The sequence below is a fragment of the Cardiocondyla obscurior genome, linkage group LG17 (genome assembly GCF_019399895.1).
Source record: "Cardiocondyla obscurior isolate alpha-2009 linkage group LG17, Cobs3.1, whole genome shotgun sequence".
Lineage (NCBI taxonomy): Eukaryota > Metazoa > Arthropoda > Insecta > Hymenoptera > Formicidae > Cardiocondyla > Cardiocondyla obscurior.
Window position 1 is genome coordinate 2,975,835 of NC_091880.1, and position 23,795 is coordinate 2,999,629.

The following is a 23,795-nucleotide window of genomic DNA, read 5'->3' on the forward strand; positions in this document are numbered from 1 at the left end:
TTCAGTTTCAGAAGGTTGGTCAAATTTTTTGTTTTATTGATACTTGAGTTATTTTATAAACCATAAATAGTAGTGTTAAACTTTCATTAATAAAGAATAAAATTAATAATGTGCACTTTGTAAAATCTAGCGATATTTAAAATAATTGTCACAACCGTGAGATATTCTTAAGTCTTTTATTTTGTTATAATTTAAAATGTGAAAATAAACTATACATTTTAATTCGACAATTATTAAATAACTAATTATTCTAAACTAATTATTCTAAAACTAATATTATAATTAATTATTCTAAAAATTCTTTCGTTTTCGATTAGGCACAATTTAATTAAATTATCGAAGCAAAAGAAAAGTTCTATATATCTTATTACAAGCAACCTATTTTATCGTTTAGAAATATATTGTTATTGAAAGGCTTTTTCAGTTTAACGTATGTACGTAGCAGAAATTTTGTTATATGAATAGCTGTAGTATAATATGCTTCTTAAATAATTTTTTTTTTTACATTGCGGTTCTTATAAATTCTCAATTATTTTTGGTTATATTATATTCGTCTTTAAATATTTTTTAATGTATTTAACGTTTTCGCCGTGCAATTCTATTTTCTGCATTTAATTTACGCGTATATATGCATTTAGTACTGTATCATATCTCTTAAAAAATAAAAATAATTACTCGGGAGGATGAAGCAATCGACGAGGGTGCGTAAACAGTTACTTAATCACCACGGCGACGTTGTTTGCGTTGTTTTCACAATTCGGCAACCGTATATTCGTCGACGAGGTTAATGAATAAGGCGACATGGAACCTCAAGATCTCGAAACAATCGGAATAATCACGTTTGACGGTACGGCCGGCTTTCGTTTCCTCTAATTGTAAGTTGCACACAGTTCGACATGTCTCTTGATTTCTTTAAGGTATAACGAAGAACTCTCTGCGACTGCATCCAGATGATGAGCACTTTCTCTATCCAATGGGCCATAAGGTTGCTATAAGAAATATTAAAACTAGCGAGCAACGATTCCTTACTGGACATACAAACAATGTTTCAGCATTATGCGTTTCCCCGTGTGGCGAGTACGTCGCTTCTGGGCAGAATAATCATCTTGGTTTCAAGGTATACGTGTATTACAATTTTTTATACTTTGTTTTAATTATATTACAGATTTTACTAATGGTTTGTCTATGCTACAGGCCATGGTCATTGTTTGGAATTATAAAGAAGGCACGATAAAAGGTAGCTACGAGACACATAAAGTATGTGTTGAAGACCTGTGCTTCACTTGCAACAGTGACTTTCTCGTAAGTCTTGGCGGCAGAGACGACGGCAATGTGATCGTCTGGGACGTTCAGAAGAATTGCCTCATATGTGGTATTTTTTTTCTTTTTTCGTAATATTTCGCATAGACTTGCAAATAATTAATTGCGAAATGAATGTCTGCAGGATCGTTTGCCAGCAACGATACGAGCGGTAACGCATATAACATTGCAAGGACACATATTCACAGAGAGTGCTTCGTTACCGCTGGTGACAGAACGTTGAAAATTTGGCGGATTGAGGTGGAAAAACGTCGGATACAGAGTTTCGACGTGGAAGTAGGAAAATTGAAGCGCCTGATCAATTGCATCGCCGTGGACGAGAAGGATGAGATAGTCTACTGCGGCACTTCTTCCGGTGATATTATTAAAGCAAGGTCTTACAAACATTAATAAAAATATTTTTGCAGCTTGCTGTTTAATTAATATATTTATCGAACTGCAATCGTTACATTTTATTTTAATTATATCGTTTGCCACGCTTCATTTTTTGTCAATCTTTTTTTTCTTTTCTAGATTGAACTTGCGTGACGATGTGCAATGTGGAGAACCGTCACGCTTGCCAGTATTAATCGGTTGCTATTCGAAAATAACGCGCAACTCGAGAAAAATGAAGATGGGCGAGGGTGATTTGTATGCGGGTGGAGTTAAGAGCTTGCTACTTTTGAAGGACGGAAAATTGGTAATCGGTACTGGCGACGGTACTATCGAGCTGATTCAGATAATAAATTTGAAAGAGAATCGAATGTCTAAATTATCAAAGTTTCCTAATACGCCGCAGATATTCACCGTGAGTCACATTCAAGTTTGCTTCGTAGCAAGTACATTGATAAAAGCCGGAACTATAAAAGTAACGTGCGAATTTACGATGACTGGAATTGTAATTATTATTTCTTTATCAGCACCAAACAGAAAACTTGTGTAGCGCCGTGACGTCCATGGTTCTGTATCAAAACGACTTTGTACTGGCCGGGACATCTTGGTGTGAGATCTATCAAATTCAGTTATCAAATTTTGCAAATATGCGCCTACTCGTCACCTGCCATACCAGTTGCATATACACCATCGCGTTTCCACGGTAAAGATATCGAATTTTTTTAACTATATAGCCGTTTAAGTCAATTAACACTGTTTTAATGTCGCAGCAATCATTCGGAGATATTCGCAACAGGCAGCAAAAACGATGTTAGAGTTTGGCAATTGGAAAATCAGAAGGAAAAGGTTCGTATCACCGTGGCAAATTTTATTTGCTCCAGTCTGCAATTCGCACGCGACGATCAAATGTTGCTTTCTGGTATGTTTAGCTAATCATACATTTATATATTAATATGTCACAAGATTAAAATTAAATGTGTTTGTCGTACATATGTTTCAGCTTGGAACGACGGTGTAATAAGAGCGTTTGCGCCCCACAATGGGGAGTTTTATTTCTCCATTTATAACGCTCATACGAAAGCCGTGTCCACTATCGCTACTACAAGCGATAGTAGTACATTGATTAGTGGTGGTTGCGATGGCCAAGTAATTTATTTTTTGTCCTACAAAATAATATTTATTAATTAGAATTACTGTAATTAAATTAGTTTACTGTATTCCTATAGATAAATTAACATTTAGATTAATTGTGCATTACGCTTTAATAAATATTATAAAATTTCAATCTCTAGGTACGTATATGGGACATAAAAACTGACGTACAGCGATTAATTAGTATATTGAAAGAACATCGTGGCCCGATAACATTCCTGCACATTTCGAGTAACAACGAGGATTTAATCAGTTCGAGTACGGATGGCACTTGTGTTATCTGGGATATAATGTGAGTTTCGTCTGTAAAATAATTAAATTAATATACGATTAAATTAATTTATCGGAAAAAAATTATTTTGTAACCAGACAGTGCACCAGGAAACACGTCCTTATAGGAAACACAATGTTTATGATGGCGCAATTCTCACCAGACGGTATTCAAATCTTGACATGTGGCACAGATCGAAAAATCACTTACTGGGAAACTCTGGATGGTTCTCTGGTGCGTGAGATTGAAGGTTCCAATGCCGGAACGATGAATTGCTTAGACGTCAGTCCGAATGGACGATACTTTATTACCGGATCTAATGATTGTACCGTCAAAATCTGGGAGTACGACAGCGCGGATCTCACCCACGTTGGTACATCTCACGCTGCAATAATCACCGCGTGTAAGTTCAGTACGGACTGCAAGCATGTAGTGACGGCTAGCGCTGACGGAACAATTATGATTTGGAAATTTCCACTCGAGTTTTTAAATGAATCTAGAAGAATAAATCAGTCAGGAAGAACAATTAGCTCTATACATAGCTTATCTAACTCAGATGTGGATAAATTATCTTCACAAAAAAGTGAGAGCAATGCGAGTGTTGCAGCGGATCAAACAGAACGATCCTCCAAAACATCTATTTCATCATGTGCAAGTAAGTATATTATATTTTTCAATATACAGTGTTCCGTAGTAAACGGACTGTATAGTAAAGTATTTATTAGAGCAGCATAAATTTTATATAATATTGCATATTACATCGCCTTATTTATTAATCCGACACTTCTCAGGTGATATAAAGTCGCTATCAATTGCTTCTGATCGGAGCAAAGATTCTAAAAAAGAAATCCGCGTAGAAAAAACGCCCATTTGTAAATGTGTATTGCCAAGTTCAGCAAACTCCAAATCAAAAAGTACATTGAACCATTGTCGTTGTAAGGACGCTAAGAAGAACAAATCGTCGAGCAAAGCAAAGACGGTGAAAAATCTGAAAGAATCTTCAGATTCGTGCAGCAATAAATCTGTTACAGTAAAAACATCATGAATAATCAGACTAATTAATTTCAAAAATCCAATATTACTATATTAAATGGTGTACAATAAAATATGACAGCATTTTTGTAATTTTCTATGAACATACAGTTTCAGCAAATATTCTAGAGAACAGCCGTAAAATAAAAAATAATTATAAGTATAATTATAAAAAAAAACTATTAATCATAAATAGAAAGCTAAAATTATCACAATATATTTGGTAACTTATATATTATGTTTCATTATATTATTTTTATTGGAACAAAATTAACCTTGACAAACTGCTTTCAATAAATTTCAACCCCAGGCTTGACTTTTACAGTAATGTATAACCAACTTTCCATCAGCACCATAGCAATCGTACAAGTTCTTGACTGTCTGATCAGGAGCAGGTGCGAACGTCTGATTCACGTATAGAAACTAGAAACCAAAAATTAATTTTACGATATTAATAGAAGAGATCAAAATAAAATATTTTAACGCACCAGTCTTTCGTTAGGATCCAGTTTGAGGTATTTTTTTATAAATTCGGAAATCCGTCCGATAGGATTATCTTGACTAACAGACCATTTTTTCTGCTTCATAATTGGAGCATTAGCAGTGGCTTTCAGCAATATATCGACTGTAAATGTTAAAAATAAAATTCACTTAAATATTCCTTTTTACATGCATTTGTACTATTTTGTGCAAATAAAAATAAGAGAATACTTTTAGATTTGTCCTTCTGAACTTGTCCTTCTGATGCTGTCTGAAGCTCATTTTTTGGCGTGTTTCCTTCAGGAATTGTTTCTAGACTAGTTGGTACATCCTCTGTTGTTGAATTATCTGGTGTCTCCTCAGCCTTTACATCAGTCATTGTGCTACTTGTCTCTTCTTTAGTCGCCATAACACAATGACACTTTTTTTTTTGTACTAAATTAAAATAAAAAAAAATTACAATTGCAGGTTATTATAATTTTTAATGTGTAGTACTTGAAATAGCGATGCTTACTATAAAATTAAACAAAAGATTTTAAAAGATATATAAAAACTGAACGATTTATACAAATAATTATTTTCATATTATTAAAAAAGAAATGTTTTTACTAATTAAAGATCCGTTCGCAAGCTAGAACACTAAATTATATTTTAAAATAGAAATAGCAAATGCTTATATGTAGATATTCAGAAAACTTACGATGTTATTTCACGCGGGATAAAACAAAAATGTTGAGAGTCAACCAGAAAAACTTTTTATATCTCGCATTCTTCGCAGTGCACAATAAACGCGATCAGCTGTTTGCTCGAGCCTGACGCACTGAATTAACTGACCATTTAATCGGCTCCTGTAAACGCGGAGACACATGAATTTTCAAACCGCATCCAAACTTGAATATTTTTCCTTTCTGAACACGTATCTCGTCTAGATATTCGTGCTGGGTGATTCAGAAGCGGCAATTATCATCAGTGACAAGAGATAACTAGACGTAACAATCGAATGAGGTTATCTCGTGCGAGGAGCAAAAGGTAAACATAAAAAAAAAATATGCAACTAAATGAATAATTTAAATACGCAATAAGAAAATGTAATTATATCTGAATAGGCGATCACTCGGTAATATTTTCAGCCTTTAGACACTTCTTGCTCCGTTTTTTTCGCGATGGTGGAAGCAGGTGGATGTGGCGAATTGCAGCAGTTGGTTCAGGAGGAAGAAAGCGAGGAGCCTCTTAGCCATGGAGGAGAAGCTACACCTCCGTCGACGCCAGCGAGATCTCAGCGTTTAAACAAAACCGAAGTGCATAACTCCAATGTATCGGTACGACGTAGCATAGTATACAATTTTATCCTTATTTTATCATATAATATTAACGATAATGATCTGACAACGTAATTATGTTTTTGAGTAATATTTTTGCAGCAACAAATACTATGGGAAAATAACATCCAGACATCGCCGATTATTAGTAAAGGTAGCTCTGGTCAAGGGACAAGTCAAGGCTCCATGGTTTCCAGTCGAGCCGCTAATGCATCGAGTTACACGGGCAATCAGTCTCGATTGATGTATCTTAATGAAAAAGAGAAGCAGAGACCTAATCGGCCAGATCCTCCAAAGATTGTAAGGCAGCACAAAGGTAACTGAAGTTCCCGCGATCTGACAGTCATCTTAAACACAATTATCTTTTTATCCTTTCAGTTTCTTTGATTTTTTTTTTTTTATTTTATTTGCTTTTTATATATTCATAATATATTTATAATTGATTATTTCGTAAAGGTGCTGAAACTTTATGATTTTATTTTATGTAACCATAAGCTTTATTTATATTAAGTTCTTTAAGTTTTGCATATTTTGATTTTGGCGTTATTACACAAAAAGCCATGGTGCCATGCAAACACCATTGCTTTCTGTCAGAGGTTCCTGATGTCCGTCATATGGAGCAAGCTTTGCTGCAATTATTGGAAGACTTTCACAGCGGCAACTTGCGAGCATTTGGTGGGTATATCCTTACACGAACAGTGAAATTTTTATTGAGATCGACAACTGTTTGTAGGAAAAGACTGTAGTATGGAGCAAATGACGGAGATACGAGAGCAGCAAGAACGTTTAGCCAGACTGCATTTTGAATTAGGCCAACGGCAAGAAGTAGGTGGTGAACAGTCAGGTCTTCGACAATCGAGCGCGAATATGCGACATTTACTTCACCGTCTTCAACAGCTGAGCGTTTGCATAGAAAAACTGCATAGTAAATGATTATTATATAGTAAATTCTTGTAATGATATTCGGGGGAGGTATACGATTATACTGTTGTATAAAACTTTTATAAAAATAGATGTAACGCGAGTACAGGATTGTACGAAATATTATGTTAACTAAAAAAAAAAAAAAAAAAATGTAAATAGTATAAAGTTCTTGTTAAGAATATATATTAAAAATTTGAATCATTTTTTCACATATTTCTACAGTTTTTCTATTAATTACTTTTCATATATATTATTGGATGTTCATAGTGAATAAATTAAATATTTATAACAAGTTGTTTTTGTATACATATATAAGTTATACATTGCATACATGTAAAATATTAATAGAAAGAAGAAAATCTATCAGTTGACTAATTAAGAGTAACAATCTAGTAACAATTATTTTTACAAGTGCCTTACCGCATGATCTTAGAAAAATTTGTCTACTCACATTTCATCTAGTAAAACAATCACAATAATTACAATAAAACAGTTCTACATAACATAATGATATAGCCTGTAAATAAATTGGCTTTTAAAAATTTATAGTATCACAAAAACAAAACAACTCCAAAAAAATTTTATTTTAAAGTAAAAAATTTTTTGATCTATCGGAATGAATTCATCAGAAAGTTATCTACGCTAAAGTGTAAAACAAAATGAAAGAGCCTGCGAAGCACGCATTCTTACGATACTTTCTCTATCTCGTAGGAGTTGTAACAGTCTTTGTACATCTTCAGGTCTTGGAGAATCGAATAATCCTAAAAGCAACGCAGACGTAGCTCTAATATGATAATTCTCTGATCTGGAATATCCACGGACAACAGCGTTTCTAACAAAAAAATAAAGTTTAAGATAGGTACTTATTTTTAAATGTTTAATTAAATTAAAATATGTTTAACAGACCGGAATATTATATACTGAATGTATACCTCAGTTCTTCTGCTCTCTGTGGAAATTCTTCTTTCAAACAATTTATCCAGCTTTTTGAAAAGTTCTCGAAGTTAAACATTACTTGTGGTCCCAAATTAACGCGTATCACATACGATAATTTCTCGTTTTGCACAATACTTGTAATTTTATATAAAGTTCCCTGTGCAGTCTGTTGCATAAACAGCAAAATTAAACATCCAAACATGTAAAACAGTTAAGTAATAATCTATAATGATACGATATATACATACCTTAACTACTGTTATATTTGAATCTTCCAGTCTTATTATTAGAGACGGCAAACAGCCCAAAAGATGATCGATTAAATCATCATTTGGCAATGTGATTGATCTCTGCCAATTAGTGGCGATTGCGCCCAGAGCACTTATGGCAGCGATCTTCATCTCCCAGTTTTCTTTCTCAATAAACGGTTTCAAAGCCAGCACTACCCGCGGGCTGATAGGCCTCTGATATTGAACCGACAACAGCACTGAGAGGCCGCGTAACGATTCGAGTACCACTTCAGCACCACCTTCTCCACCAGCGGTCTCCTCCAATCCATCAAGTAAGGCATCCATGCAATTATCAAAATATTCATCGACCTAAAAAATATCGTCGGTCAATATACGGAATTGTAGCTATAAAAATTATTACTTATTATTACTTTACCTGTCTCGGATCTAAGTAAGCTATTCTAGCAAGTCCGATGGTAGCAAGTTTTCGCACCAAAGACGATGAATCGGCCTTAGCATCGTGCAGAGTATTAATTATAGCATCAAGCCATATAGCCCCACAATCTATTTTGCCAATCAGTTCCGAATAAAAAGTAGCAGCGACTGCTCGTTGTATGGCTATTGTGCTAGTCATTAGTTTCCCCAAGGATTGCGTCATGCTCGACAAAACTTCGTTTCTTGTTGATATACATTTCATCAATATGCGTACGATCGATATCAAGTTTTTCTCGGTTTGTGGTTCGGATGCCTAAATTTAAATATTATTTGGCTCAAAATAATCGTAAAATTGTAAAACGCTTTAATACGTACAGTTTCGATCGGTAGGCTGGATAAAATGTCTGGTTGAATGACTTCCAATATATTGAATAATATTAAATATACTTCTGTGTACGGATTTATCTTCTGCGCTGCTCGGTTCGGTACATATCCGTATTTCGTATTTATTAACGATGCGGGAGTATCAGCGTGCAGCCAGCCCGAAAGATATTTGAGGAGAATCGATAATAAATTTGCTAATTGCTTGTTAGTAAGCAAACTTTCCACATGTGGCGATTCGATAAGATGTTTTAACCCTGTTATAGCCGCCAAAGACGGAAGAAATGCGATATTATTCTGTTCGGAATGCGCGGATGGACTAGCAATCTTGGAAAATAGATTGTTAGATTCGAGTTTTATTAGCAACATTTCCAAAGCCTGAAAGAAAAATGTTATGTTAATGTATATATTTGTCTATAAACCTCAATGCATATAAATAATATGTATCATATGCAAAAAATGAACTTACTCGGGGTCCAAGTGAATCATTATTACCAATTTCTTTCCAGCATAATGCGGTGCCTGGATCTAATGGTAACGGTTGAGACAAAAGATGTTCGACTACTTCTTCTGGATGATGTTTCATTAGTGATACTATAGCCACTGTTGCAATGTACCTACAGCTCACGTTTTCCATCTGTCTTATTTGTGCAATAATACTGTCTGTAACATAAATAGTGGAAATTTTGTCAGTAAATTACGTAACAATTTATAAAAAAAAAAAAAACGATTATTTATAGAATAATTTGCATTTTACACACCAACTAAGTAAACATCGGTTCTGGATATTTCCGATCCATTAATTTCAAAATGTTCTGAGAGAGCTATTCCTGCTACCAAGCTTGCTTCTCCATAAAATAGCAAACCTTCTATTAATCCTTCCGCGAAAGTAACTATCTCACCGTTAGGAATTTTCTGCGATACAGCCTTAGACAATCTCTGTAATTAAATTTTATCTTACAATTTTTAAAATATTTTATTAAAATTAATATTGTAATAAAATAAATTATAATTTTTTGTAACATGCAATTATACTATCAAACTAACTTGTACGGCTCCGTAAGATACTGACGAGTCTTCGATCATAAGTTCTTTTTTTATGAGTTGTATGTCTTCACTCAAAGTATTATCGGATAGTACACGTCGATGACGTTCTGCAACGTTCAGAGCAAAAATCATACAATCGATTGCTAGTGGTCGTAACGCGAATTCGGTGTCCGTGCACCAACATAAAGTTCTTCCTACTAGTTTTCCAGCATCTAATTTACCGCCTGGATATGTATACTCTAAAGACGTATAATAAGATCTGTTAAAAAAAAAGAAAAAACATATTTTATAAATTTATAGTGTACATTGAAAGGCAGATATGTATATAAATGTTTAGCATAATAATTACTGGAGCACCGTATGCAACACCAACAGAGTAGTTCTTCTTTCTATATTTGATTTAGACTGCATCCAAGGTAATAGTATATCAACCAGCTCAGCTAGCGCATCTGCTGAACTAGACACGATTTCACTTGATATGGTCCCTAGTTCGTCCACGACTTGTTGCATTATTTCTGGATGTAATTGTAAAGCAATCTAAAAGATATATAAATTATCAAAAACTATCGATAAGTAGAACATTAATTTTAATTTTATTACCTCCGAACTAGCACCAATTGTCTTATCCAATACTGCACTGAGAAAAATCTCTCTTTCCTCATTATTTAGTTCTGGCGATACAAGTCTATAAAAATATTTAGAAAAATGTATTTATAAATTTGTATAACATAAAATAAATATATTGTCCAGTAAAACATACATTAAAGAATTTGCTGCTTTCAATACCGCCGGATAGAGCTGCAAAGGTCTATATCCTGTTGACGACTGTAAAATTCCCAGCAAAGTTGCCAAAGCAGTAGCTTTGATACGTAAATCTTTACATTCAGGGTATGTGACATGAATAGCGTTGGCTACCTACAAATTAACGACAAATATTCATAAGTAAAAAGTATTCTAGTATATAATGTATTTAATTAATAATTGATTTAATCGTTTGAGATTAAAATAAATTACCTGTTCCAAAACTGACAAGCCTGCTTCCTTCGTGGACAATTCCTTACAATCGTGCAACTGTTTAATAGTCCAAGGTAACACATGCCTTTCGAACACGGGAAAAAATTCTTGCGGATCTCCCTTCCGAGCAATTTCGGCATAAGAATGCAATAAGCCCGCTTTTGCAACCTCGGCGGTAGCCGCAGCTTTAGTGTCTTTCACGAAACCTAACAACCTCACAGGAGCTTTTCTAGAATCCTCCACGGTGCAAAACTCCTCCATTAATTTCAATACGATACTTAGATGTTGTTTAGCGCAAATGCCGACCGCTCGTGCGAATTCTTTAGTAGTGCCATGAGACCGCGCAAGTTCGACAAGTAAAGTAATGTGAGCGTTATTATTGCACGTAGATGCTAAAAGGGGTGCTACACTCGGCGTGTTTGCTTTTAAAGCGAGCTCATCAGCAAGCTTTGCGCCCCACGATTCTCCTTCCAATTTCACGCTTTCTTCTAACCACTCTACCACTTTTTCTTCCCATACTAACTCTCTAGAGATAAAAAGAAAAAATTAAAAACAGCTTTTAACAATATAAAGTATAAAATTGATAAACAAATATTACGATTGCATGATATCTTTCACTTCTTTAGAGTTTTTTCGAGAGTTCTTTTCTTCAGCTTGCAAGAATTCTTGTAAAAATTCCAATTTTAGATCCCAATAAGATTTTACTTGATGTCCTATCAAAGGTGCCGCCGATTTTAAAAAAGCCACGACTGCAAGTCGATTAGCAGGATTGCTTAACAATTCCAGACATCTGCCTAAGACTTTTGTGCCAGGAAAATCTCTTTCATTTGTAGTAGAATTTTCATCCCGTATTATTTTTCCCGCTAATGGAGATAATGAACGTAGTACGGATGTGACCTGTGAACAGAAAAAACAATAGTTCGATACAGGCATTAAACTTAACATGCGGTAAATATTCAAGACAAAAAAATTATTACTTACGGATGCTACAGAAGCCGGGTCTAATAATGCACTTATCAAACACGGCCACAGCCAAGACTCGACACCATCAACTGTCGTTGCAAGTAAATATAAGGCTTCGGAACAAGCCTCCATGTCATCGCTTTTTATTTCACAGTGTGACACCTATTCGAACAAGATTAATTTAATTCAATAATTAAATTAATTATTTTTCTTTAATTTCACATTGTGCCTTGTTTATAATACCATATAGCGAACAAATTTAGCCCTTTGTGACGGCAAAAGAGGAAATGTCGGTCGTGCCGCGAGTGCCACTATAGCACCAACCATTTGGAGCGCACCATTTTCCCCGAGAGATTCCTGTAAACTAAGTGCGATTCTCTGCAGCGATCCATCATCCTAGTAAAACAATATGCATATTAATTGTTGAAGTCATTAATAAAATTAAATATTTTTCGTACCTCCGGCGGAAGAGTGTTTATAAGATGTCGAAGAACTACTAAAGCACGAGCGCGTTGATTAGCGACTGGTGACTTCAATTGTTGCAAAATTCTGCAAAAAAGCAAACAATTAATAAACAACATTCACGCAATTTTGTAATTTAATTAAATATAAAAATATCAGATACCTATCAAGACCTTCCTCTGGATATAAAACCACTATTGACCTCGAGCATTGCAGCACTTCGTAATGTGTAAGTACTGTGTCCCGAGCTGCCTCAAAGGGACAAATACTAACAAATTCAGACAGCGTTTGATGGATATGATCCATAAATGGACGTATTGCTTCCTTATCAGTTTCAGTCTCAACAGAATTTAAAATCACAGCTAAAACCCTGTTAACACGATAATGTTAATTAAATTAAAAAAATTTAGTTCTTTTTCTATTTCGTAAAATATTAATATTTACTGTATAAAAACTTACTTTACAGCAGCTAAACGTAAATTTTGCTTTCTGCAAAAACTTAAACACATAGGTATCAATTTTACAATTCTCTCGGCATCTTGCTGTACAGGCAGCATAGGCACCATAGGCACGAGTGTCGTTAAAATAGCATCAGTTGATTTGTTATCCCGAGATGTTTTCAACCAATTATGTGTTAGAAAGTCAAACACGGAACAAATTTCTTCTACAAATGTCTGTTTATTAATTCCTAAAGACGCGTCTTTCCCATTCATTATATAATCATTTATAGCTTCGCAAAATTTAGAAATCACTAGAAATTAAAAAGTATAGTTATATAAAGCTTTGTAAATTTTATCACGAGTATTATAAGATATGTGTACTTACTGAAGCAAATTCCTTGTTTGAGGACTTCCTCTCTTACTTGATTCAACATTGGCAACATGATAGTTAATGTTATTTTAACAAAGGACAACATTCCATATGGATTGGCTGCTGCTAGCTTTCCTATTGTAAAAACTATTGCAGAATTAGGAATTACTCCAGGTTCCAATCTGTAAGAATATATTATAATTCATTATAAGAGATCAACATTGAAATCTTTAATACCCTATCACATTTATTCTTAATGTTATGATGTACTAAAAATCAATATTAAATTAATTTACAATCACAAGAAACATTAATAACACATACTTAGTTAAAAGTCCACCTGTAGCTTGCATGCAATGTATTTTGCAAAGCTCAATCAACAACTCAGCTGCCTCATTCTCAGTTTCACCTATTAATTCATTCACTGCTATCTCTGCAAGAGATGTCACTAGATCTACATTTAAACTTGTACCAGAGTGTTTGCATATAACAGTAATTATATTTAATAAAGATCCCATGTGCTCAGTTGATATCTATAAAATTAAATGTTTCTTTCAATAATTACAATATAATTTGCAACAACTATCTCGAATTGTATTAAAAATCGACCTTTTTATGCATTTCCCAAAAATATATAGCAGCATGGATAACAACCTCCGGATTTTTCTTGCTTATTTTTTCAATTGATTCAGTCACAGATTGCTTTACATCTCGATTTTTATCATCCAAAGTATCTAATAAAGCTCCAACCACAGCTAAAAAAAAACATTTCGAACATCTATAGAAACAATTTATTAAACACCGTTTAAGAGACGGAATACTTTTAATTTTTTTCGGCTTCTAACTATTCGTAAAATTTTAAGTTTACCTGGTAACTCGGAATTGCAATTGTTCTCCGGTTCTTCCTTCATATTGACACACTACTAATGTTAAATCTTAACGAGAAATATTATACTTGAAGTTTTACGTTTGTACTAATAATGGGTTCGACGAAATACTTGTCACATGTCCCACGCAATGACAAAGTTGTTTGAGATATTCTATCATCATATATACGATCTATCTTTCCACTGCAGAGGTTCCCCTGCACGAGTTGAGACTTTGGTTAAATTAATATTCAATGTGATAAACCAAGTAGATTCAGCAAATTTCGGTGCGGTCCGTGAATCACCGCGAGAAGTCGCGCTAGATTGTCAGACCAAATAAGACAAATAAGATTATACCAGATTAGATATTAGCATAAACACAAAAGTAATGAGTCTCGAGTTTATCGAGTTCCGTGGCGCCACCTTAGAAAATGTTAGGCAACTAATGCGTAAAATAAAGACGTAAAAATAAAGACGAAAATCACTTTGAGTACGAACTAATAATCTATCAGTTTATTCATCATTGGGCAAAGTTTAATTGTCTTTCTTAATTGTCGTTTGTTTTATTATCAATTATAAATTAACCTTTCATTCGGGAAAAAAAGTTAGGAATAAATCTATAGCCCAAAAGTTTACTACACCATCTCCAACGTGGAATCAATTATTGACGAAGTAAATTAAATTCTGATCGGTCATGCAAACTAATTCAAAGACAATATAAAAATACTGTACATCGTTTAATAATAGTTCTTCAACAAGCATATTTTAAATATAAAACATACATCTTTATACAGTACAAATATTCTAATGGCTGCAATGATTAACTGATACAAAAAATGCAAGAAACTGTCGGAATATTCGGAGATAATATCCTTTTGGGTTTCAGCAGCTTCATTGGGCTTGAGATGAGGTTTAAACGGAGATTGGTGGCATAAGAGTTATCCCATTGCATTCGATAGCAATTTTGATGCCAACGATGAAGAAAGTCGTGTTCTTCACCACGGACCTGCAAAACAAAGGCAAGTATTATTGAGGAATATTTATATGTATAATGTAAGTTGCAGAAATTACACATATGTTACATTAATAATATATTTAAAATATTTGAGGCATATAAATTTAATTTATACCAGCGGGTTAATTATGAAAGCATTAATTATAACTTCGCGGACTGTTTGAAAATTATTATTAGAGTGAATCCGGCAGCGTTAAACGAGGTTATATTCGCCGGACACTTTGCAATCTCCGCGACGAACAATATAACTTTTCGCGAACTCACCACATGAATTGATCGCGGTAAACATTTTTGAAGAATTTTTTAATATTTTCCAACGCCATTATCTGCCGTCTATCTTATCGAAAACCTTCGTAACACCGAATCGTCTCAAGAATAATTTTCCAATTATTTTCAGAGGTTCTGCTACGGTTCGTTCTTTTGTAACTGAATTGGTTGCACGGTGCACCAACTTGCACCAGTGCAGTTAGAAAGAATAATTTTAATCTTCGCGCAATAAATCAACATATCATAATGACTGGATCAGCAGTGCGTCGATATTATTGACCCGTGCATTTGGATCCGCGAGCCATGCTCCGCTGGTTCACCCAGGCTCACCCATTCCTTGCTACGTTCGCGAAGAAATCGAACGGACCGGGTGTTGTTTACAAGCTCGCGCACGGCGACTGGCGATATTGAAGATGGCGACGAGAGCGACAGAGAGCGAGGAACGCGTCGGATGAAGAGGCCACGTGCACGTGAATACGCAAGACGCGCGGGACGCGGCGAGGGTTGCGACGGTTTATCGCTCGTCGCGCAAACGAGCCGGTGTCGGCCGCGACGAGACGCGAGGCGAACGGTACTCAGATCCGGCCGGATCGCGCACACCCCCCAGTCAGTTTGGCGACGGCGACAGGAACGATCAGCAAGACGGATCTCGTACACGATGAGCCGTCGCGATTGAAACGACGTAATGACTATGCTCCCTTGAGAAAGTACGACGACCTGGACGCGCACGGACAACCCTCGCGCCGTACTTGCCAACATGAACGTCTTCAAGGATCTCAATGACGAGGTGCGTACACCTCGTCTTCTAATTTAGACACCTCTTGAGCTGTCGCGTTTACCTGCGAAGGCGTGGGTCATCTCGCTTGCGTCAGATTTGCATTTTAATTCGTCATGAGCAATCCTTGTAGACTTTGCAGCTTCCTTTCTTCTTCCTATGGAATCCGAACTTGTATTGTTATTCAGCTAATTCGCGTCGAGTTTTGTTTAAGTACATCGATTTATATTTGAATTTGAAATATGTTTTTAATTAATTATTTTAGTCTAATACTTTTGATTTATATGTAAATCAATTGTCTATTTCTACAGCCTCCTTTACTACAAGCTATATTTCATGGACATGTGGAGGCAGTTCGTACAATGTTATCACAAAAAGAAGATGTTAATTGGCAAGACAAGGAGCAACGTTCTCTTTTACATGCAGCAGCATATAGGTCAATATTTTTATAGAATATTGGAATAATTAATGAAGGCTGCTTGAATTAGTTGTGCAACTAAAATGCTTCTGGTATTTATGTTTTAGAGGAGACACAGCTATTGTAGAACTTCTCTTGTTAAATGGTGCAACAGTAAACAGTAAAGATAAAAAATGGTTAACTCCTTTGCATCGAGCCTGCTGTTCAGGCAATTACAATGTAGTGGACATTTTGTTAAGATACAAAGCTGATGTAAACGCCCGGGATCGTAGTTGGCAAACACCTCTTCATGTAGCAGCAGCAAATAATGCTGTGCAATGCGTAGAACTTTTAATTCCACATTTATTAAATATCAATGTTACAGACAGGTTTGTGTCTATTTTCGTTTATTATGATAACTATTATTATTTTCATTATTTGACTTGTGTTTATGATGATTAAGCATTAACTTCTACAGAGGCGGAAAAACATGTCTTCATCATGCCGTGTATAACGGACATCTCGAAATGTGTGAATACCTAATGCAGTTTGGTTGTGCGATAAATGCTTCCGACAAGAAAGACCGAAAGGCCTTGCACTTCGCGGCGTATAAGGGCCACAATGAGATTGTGAAAGCGCTAATAGCTAAAGACGCCGACGTGGACGTGAAAGTACTAATTTGTTATGAAATTTTCGGTAGAATGCTCTTAGGTGTATTCTTAGTTGCATTATACAGGATGTCCGATAGTAAACGGACACTGTATATTTAAATAAATTATATACAAATTCTACATTATGTATTTTTATGTTAAGGATCGAGATTTATATACTCCGTTACATGCGGCGGCTGCTTCTGGTAATGTAGAATGTGTGCACATTTTAATCGAAGCCGGCTGTGATATCGAAGCGAAGAATGTATACGGAAACACACCACTGCATATTGCTTGTTTGAATGGATGTCCCCTTGTAATCAAGGAACTTATAGCTAATCGCGTTAATTTAGGTAGGTTATTATCGAAACTTAATACTGTGATTCATGATATTTAAATGAGCATTGTATTATTAATCGTAATAGAGGCTGTGAATTATCGAGGGCAGACTGCACTGCACGTTGCTGCCGCTAGCCTGCATGGTGTCCATTGTTTCAAGATGCTGATATACAACGGGTTAAAAGTGAACGTCCAGTCGGAAGACGGCCGTACACCATTACACATGACTGCGATTCACGGACGATTTACAAGATCCAAAACGTTATTAGATGCAGGAGCTTTTCCAGATGCGAGAGACAAAAATGGAAATACCGCATTACACATTGCTGCATGGTAAGTTTGGAAGAAATACATTTCTGTTCTTTGTTTTTTTATAGTTGATATACATCGATTAAATGAAACGGTAAGAATAAAGTTCATAAAATTTTAGGTTTGGCTTCGAATGTTTGACGACATCTTTATTGGAAAGTGCCGCATCTCCGGCTACACGTAACGCACAGCAACGCACACCTTTACATCTTAGTTGTCTAGCTGGACACATAGAAGTGAGTTATATATTTTTTAATTTACGAAAAAATAATATATTAAAAAAAAAAATTTTAATTTTGAGCAATTTTAATAAGAAAAGTAAAAGGACTTTCTATATTGCAGGTCTGTAGAAAATTATTGCAACTCGATAGCAGGCGAATCGACGCACGAGATATTGGTGGCAGAACAGCTTTACATTTGGCAGCATTTAAGGTAGCATATATTTATCGTTTTTTCATTCTAATTTTATATATTACTTGATATTGTAGAACGTGTGCTTTGCGAATCAAAAATAAATATATATTTATGTCAGAAATTAATATATTGTGATTATTTTAAACAGGGTTCCGTAGATTGTTTAGATTTGCTATTATCTAGCGGCGCTAATTTTCGTCTTGTTGATAACGACAATCGATTGGCTCTTCATCACGCTGCGTGCCGAGGGCATTACCCTTGTGTTTTTACTCTGGTTGGATTTGGTAGTGATTCAAACGCTCAAGACGTAAACGGAGCAACGCCATTACACTTAGCTGCAGCAGCATCGAATTCTAATGCCCAGTCAGTGTCATTTTTAATTTTAGCGAATTAATTTTTCATATTTATCAATTTGCGTAATTTATATTTAATTTTATGCAGGTCTTTCAAATGCGTACAGTATTTACTGCAGCATCGTGCAGATCCGCGTTTACGAGACAAACGCGGTTTTACTGCGATCCACTACGCGGTGGCGGGCGGTAATAAAGCTGCACTGGACGCGCTTCTGAATGCATCATCATCTCCTTCGAATCTGGCCGCTTCGCTCAACTCTTCAACTGGGCAAGAGCCATCACTACCTGCACTCACTCCAATACACCTCGCGGTATGTAAACGCAATGGATATGCAAATTTAAGACCATTCAATGTTAGTAAAATGCGAAGTATAATTTCTAATTCACAAAATGCATATTATTAGGCATATCACGGTCACGATGAGATTTTGCAATTACTTCTGCCTTTATTCCCTAATACAAATATCAAAGAAGACAGCGGAAAAACGCCGTTAGATCTAGCTGCCTACAAGGGACATAAACAATGTATCGTACTTTTATTGCGATTTGGCGCTTCCGTGGCTGTCCAAGTAAGAATTTAATACTTTATGCATTTTATTTATATGCATGTATATTTTTACGCACAGCATTATCACCGTGTTTTCAGGATTCTGTCACGAAACGCACACCTATGCATTGCGCTGCCGCAACGGGTCACGCAGATTGTTTGGCTCTTCTTCTGCAGAACATGGACGACCCTAACGTAGTAAATTGCTACGATTCCAAACAACGCACAGCTTTAACACTTGCAGTGGCGAACAATCATCCGGAGTGCGCAATGTTGTTATTAACATACAAAGCCGATTGCAATTTGCCAGATATAAATAAGCATACGCCGCTGTTTCGTGCGGTAATCAACGAACGTGATAATCAATTAGTGAAACTGTTGTTAAAGCATGGTGCCCAAGTGGCCGTGCAAGATGTTAATGGTAAAACACCATTACATTTAGCAGCAGCTTGTGGCAGGTGAGAAACTTTCTACAACATTTTGCACCGCGATATAAATTTATTTTACTCACCTTGAGTTTCTTTGTAGATTATATGCCTTAGCTGCACTCGTTAAAGCCGATCCAACCGCGGCAACTTTAAAGGATGATCAAGGTTGCACAGTACTCCACTGGGCCTGTTACAATGGCAATTCAAATTGCGTGGAGTATCTTTTGAATCATAATGTGTTCGATTCTTTAGAAGGCATGTTTTTCACTTTTCGAAAATGATTATTTAACAATATGTGTCAAACTTTTTTTTATTTTATTTTAATTGCAGGTAATCCTTTTTCTGCTGTGCATTGCGCTGTATATCAAGGATCTGCGCACTGTCTAGATTTACTGATTAACAAATTTGGAGGACAGGCAGTTGCTGCTCCGAGAGATTCGTCATGTGGTTTATTACCACTGCATGTCGCGGCAAGTGCAGGTTCCGTCGAGTGCGCACGATTAATTCTAAATTCTGTTGGGCCAGAGCTAGCCGGGCTCGAGACAACCGACTATTTTGGACGGACACCGCTTCTTTGCGCAGCTGTTAATGGACAATGCAATGCTATCGGTAATTTGACTATTCGTAATAAAATTATTCTTGTATTATTGTTGTACTAATAAGACATTTCGGCGACAGAATTACTACTCGAATGGAAAGCCGATGTACGCGCTGTTGATTCTAATAAAAATACGGCGTTGCACCTTGCGTGTCAGAGACGTCATTCTGCCGCAGCATCATTACTCTTAAACTGGATTGAATCACTCGGCAACTCCGATACTGACAAAAACACGTCGCAACTGCAGCGAGTTTCCATCATTAACATGATCAACAAGCAGCAGAGAACATCGCTGCATCTAGCGGCGAGAAACGGTCTCGTGACAGTAAGTTAGGGTTATGTTTAACGATACCGGTATAATAAATAATATTTTCTGAGACAAAAAATATTATTTTGTTCAGATTACGCGACGACTATTGCAATTAGGTGCAAGTGTTGTAGCTGTTGATGCTGAAGGACTCACACCCGCATTAGCGTGTGCCCCGAATCCCGCAGTAGCTAAGTGCTTAGCTACTATTCTCGCTGCGCAGGGTAATATTTTTTTTATTCATTATTTTTGTTAAAAAAAATGTATATGCACAATTTTATCGCAATATTTAAATTATCAGGACAAAATGGAGAAACCGCACAATACTCACCAGCTATTCAGCACACATTGGAAGTATATCTAAATGGTGTAGATTCGCAGCACAGTTCTGACTCGGAGTTTTACTGACAGCGAGCTTTGACACGCTCGGATCGCCGAATGTTCCGAGCGAGAACGAACGACGTTCGCTCGAGGCATGACAGCATTGACGGTGATAAGCTGATCTGGACGAATTACTGGCTCTTCTCTGTTCTAATTAATCTTTAATTCTGATGAGTCTGACGAGATTGGCAGAAGAGAAGGCGAGATCTTCTATGGTGATTAGCCTCATAAATAGCAATCGTGACAATACCGATGACTGCGCTATCAAGAATTTGATAGAACAATTAATCGACTGCCAAGAGGGGTACGGATGTACGTACGTATATTCAGAGTTACTTAATTATAGTTGATAGACTTAGGTATATTTAATAGAATGAATGATTAAATTGTTTAGTATCTACAATCGTCTAACTTTCCGTTTATGTCGTTATGATGTATGCGCAAGACACAGTGTTGTCTTGAAATATTATTTGGAGACACAACATTTACAAAAATGTTATGACTTTTGTTTTAAAATCTGTCAATTAAGCTGAAAGCACTAAAACGATGGCAGTTTATCTAAATATTCTAAAATATGTTCTTTTTGTCAAGATAAATCCAAAATTTTGTCATTTCGTCGCTCAACTGTATTCCTCTTGGACATTATCTATATATTAAAAGTAATTTATTTTTAACTCTAGCGAAGTATCGGGATTACACGATATCTATATTTTTTCTCTTCTCTTCAATAATTTACATATATGTATCTCTTATACATAGCTGAAAACATTACTTCGCCGCACGTATATTTGTGCAGTTTCTATATCTATGATTTATTTATCTTATTTAATTCAGAAATTATGACTTTTAAATATAATAATTAACGCACATACATATATATACATATACCTCCTATATTTCGTGAGGTATGTTTGCCTGCATTATTTTCTAAATCGGTCACATCGGTTAATATAATAAGATTTCCTCACGATCGATTAACGTGAGTCTCGAATGTGGACCACAGAGCATAATAATAATGACAAAGTAATAATAGTTGCAAAATAAGTTTTGATGCAACATAGATTTAATAAAGAAACGTCGGCGTATTAGCGTCATCAGTTTTGTAGTCGAAAAGCAAATGTTAATGTAGATGTAATGATAAAAACAAAAAAAGAAAAAAAAAGACGCAATTCGTTCTTACGATAGGGATTTAAATATATCATTGCAAATAATGTCACAGAAATGTAATACGTAGATAATGCTCAATTGATTGCATTTACTAAACTAGGTCGTTTCTCATTAGTTAGCTGGATGTCTTCCATTTTCAACGGTAATTTCAGTTAAAAATTTCGACAAACGCATCTCTGTGCTGATGTTAACTCGTGTTTTATTTGTTTAAACGAAGAGATTTTCTTTTGAATAATTTTACAAATGTTCTCAACGTGCTCTCGGCACAAATATTAAAATTTCGATCGCGCGTTTGCAGTGATTTTGTAATTTGGTATGTCACACAAGAAAGCATGGAATTATGATATGAAAAAATGTCGAAAGTATGAGTGTAATTACCAATATCCCAGTGTTGTAAATATATCAAAAGGAATCGAATTACCTTTATCGAGGATTCTATACAACAGGGCAGTGCGACGAAGAAGAGAAACAAGTATCTAACTATTTTCTTAAAAAAATTTGTAGTAAAGCCTAAACTGCCTGACTGTAATTGTATATCGAATCAGAGAGTGGAGAGTGTGTAAATATAAAATATGTAATGGCCGATCGAGGAATTGAATCGGGATACGTCAAAGCATTTCATTCTTTTAAATATTTTACGTGATTTCTAACGTTTTCCGTTAAATATTCTGATTGTCACAGTATATCTTAATCGTGATTGAATTTCTTTTAAAATTATGAAGTTAAAATATAATTTTCTAATAAAGTTGCGATTTTTATGTAGATTTAATATGGAAAGTAAAATAATGAAACTGCTTAATATGTATTCTCGAATGCCACAATTCTCAAGTATTAACTATTGTACGTTTAATGCGTCGATCAATGAATAATCAGCGCGATTATCTCATTATTTTTGTACTTAAACACTTCAGCCCAATTTTTGCAAGTAATAGATTGTAAGCATGATCCTTCTTAAGCGACGGTATATACATACTGACGATCTTAAACACTAAATGTGATCGATATTATATAGAAAATCGTGTAATTCATCGATGAGAGAGTGTTGTAATTTTATTGTACATTTTGACTCGTATTCTCAGCTCACTTCTACCGCTGCGCGTATTTTCACGTAGGTCACGTTACTTATACTATAGAATTTTAGAAATAAATTACACGCAGCTTGTCGGCAAAAGCGAGGTGAGATTACGGGCCATTAATTCCAATCATCGCTCGCGCAATAGTAATTGCGCGGTTATGAAATGAAATTGTTAATACTGGGAAATCGAGATCTCCGATTTGTACATGATTTTGTACTTGCGACTGTTTTATATATATATAAAAAAAAAGGAAGAAATGCAGGAAAGACTGGAAGTGTCGTGCACAATATATCATCTCTCAGACGCGTGAAACTCTTCATCGCTGTAATATGTATATATACAATAATCAAGAATATTATTTGCCAGAGACAATTAAAATAGGGAGCTATGTATGTGTATGAATTTATATGTAAATTTTTATTTTAGTACATATTTCTCAATGGGTTTATTTAATCAAATCAAGAAGATGTTTGCATCAAGAAGAATAATTGAAACATTATCAGTACTTGTTTTATTTGCTCTAACGTTATTTGCAGCTCTTCATGTAAGTATTTAACTTTTTTTTCTTTGTCATTCTTTATTGTAATACTTAAGGGAATAATAGAGTTAATACAATATTTTAATTTTTAGTTTCCCGATCCTGGTGTGGTTTTTCTGTTTGTAATGTTACAATCGTTTGTTATAACGTGCTATTTCTTACTGCAAATACAATATGCTTATGATACCGTCAAAGTAACAGTGGAAGTTTCTTAAAACGT

The 23,795-nt window shown here is 35.3% G+C and overlaps 5 protein-coding genes across 7 annotated transcripts; 3 read left to right on the forward strand and 2 right to left on the reverse strand.

Moving 5' to 3' along the window:
- Positions 1 to 52: 52 nt before the first annotated feature.
- Positions 53 to 4,857, forward strand: LOC139109347 (cilia- and flagella-associated protein 52). Its single transcript, XM_070668335.1, has 11 exons — positions 53 to 847; positions 918 to 1,117; positions 1,195 to 1,372; positions 1,445 to 1,694; positions 1,834 to 2,107; positions 2,220 to 2,395; positions 2,463 to 2,611; positions 2,693 to 2,838; positions 2,985 to 3,136; positions 3,214 to 3,770; positions 3,907 to 4,857. Exons 1-11 carry the CDS (start codon positions 802 to 804, stop codon positions 4,158 to 4,160), a joined length of 2,382 nt encoding a protein of 793 aa, XP_070524436.1. The 5' UTR covers positions 53 to 801; the 3' UTR covers positions 4,161 to 4,857.
- On the reverse strand, positions 4,178 to 5,458 carry Atg12 (Autophagy-related 12). The gene is made up of 4 exons (XM_070668344.1): positions 5,328 to 5,458; positions 4,859 to 5,062; positions 4,636 to 4,772; positions 4,178 to 4,570 (listed from the first exon to the last, which is right to left on the reverse strand). Exons 2-4 carry the CDS (start codon positions 5,034 to 5,036, stop codon positions 4,448 to 4,450), a joined length of 438 nt encoding a protein of 145 aa, XP_070524445.1. The 5' UTR covers positions 5,037 to 5,062; positions 5,328 to 5,458; the 3' UTR covers positions 4,178 to 4,447.
- Positions 5,459 to 5,684: 226 nt separating this feature from the next.
- Positions 5,685 to 7,162, forward strand: LOC139109351 (coiled-coil domain-containing protein 28A). 2 transcript variants are annotated; one of them, XM_070668340.1, is made up of 4 exons: positions 5,685 to 5,946; positions 6,049 to 6,262; positions 6,505 to 6,621; positions 6,680 to 7,162. In XM_070668340.1, the coding sequence occupies exons 1-4, from the start codon at positions 5,791 to 5,793 to the stop codon at positions 6,877 to 6,879; spliced, it is 687 nt and encodes a 228-aa protein (XP_070524441.1). In that variant the 5' UTR covers positions 5,685 to 5,790; the 3' UTR covers positions 6,880 to 7,162. The 2 variants fall into 2 exon arrangements, with proteins under 2 accessions (XP_070524441.1, XP_070524442.1); XM_070668341.1 differs by having other exon boundaries at positions 5,791 to 5,946; positions 6,541 to 6,621.
- A 272-nt stretch (positions 7,163 to 7,434) lies between these two features.
- On the reverse strand, positions 7,435 to 14,437 carry LOC139109342 (maestro heat-like repeat-containing protein family member 1). The gene is made up of 22 exons (XM_070668325.1): positions 14,017 to 14,437; positions 13,758 to 13,903; positions 13,473 to 13,681; positions 13,164 to 13,330; positions 12,798 to 13,089; positions 12,502 to 12,708; positions 12,335 to 12,425; positions 12,120 to 12,272; positions 11,895 to 12,038; positions 11,512 to 11,810; positions 10,914 to 11,439; positions 10,660 to 10,814; positions 10,500 to 10,584; positions 10,249 to 10,436; positions 9,900 to 10,158; positions 9,614 to 9,791; positions 9,322 to 9,515; positions 8,847 to 9,230; positions 8,473 to 8,784; positions 8,055 to 8,405; positions 7,803 to 7,972; positions 7,435 to 7,702 (listed from the first exon to the last, which is right to left on the reverse strand). Exons 1-22 carry the CDS (start codon positions 14,057 to 14,059, stop codon positions 7,513 to 7,515), a joined length of 4,743 nt encoding a protein of 1,580 aa, XP_070524426.1. The 5' UTR covers positions 14,060 to 14,437; the 3' UTR covers positions 7,435 to 7,512.
- Positions 14,438 to 15,447: 1,010 nt separating this feature from the next.
- Positions 15,448 to 23,534, forward strand: LOC139109346 (serine/threonine-protein phosphatase 6 regulatory ankyrin repeat subunit A). Of its 2 annotated transcripts, XM_070668332.1 has the most exons (17): positions 15,448 to 16,083; positions 16,383 to 16,507; positions 16,597 to 16,857; positions 16,947 to 17,139; positions 17,282 to 17,471; positions 17,544 to 17,790; positions 17,888 to 18,002; positions 18,109 to 18,198; positions 18,329 to 18,543; positions 18,622 to 18,844; positions 18,938 to 19,102; positions 19,180 to 19,538; positions 19,609 to 19,763; positions 19,839 to 20,117; positions 20,187 to 20,431; positions 20,508 to 20,637; positions 20,715 to 23,534. In XM_070668332.1, exons 1-17 carry the CDS (start codon positions 16,054 to 16,056, stop codon positions 20,819 to 20,821), a joined length of 3,129 nt encoding a protein of 1,042 aa, XP_070524433.1. In that variant the 5' UTR covers positions 15,448 to 16,053; the 3' UTR covers positions 20,822 to 23,534. The 2 variants fall into 2 exon arrangements, with proteins under 2 accessions (XP_070524433.1, XP_070524434.1); XM_070668333.1 differs by lacking the exons at positions 15,448 to 16,083; positions 16,383 to 16,507; positions 16,597 to 16,857 and having other exon boundaries at positions 17,080 to 17,164.
- The last annotated feature ends 261 nt before the right edge of the window (positions 23,535 to 23,795 follow it).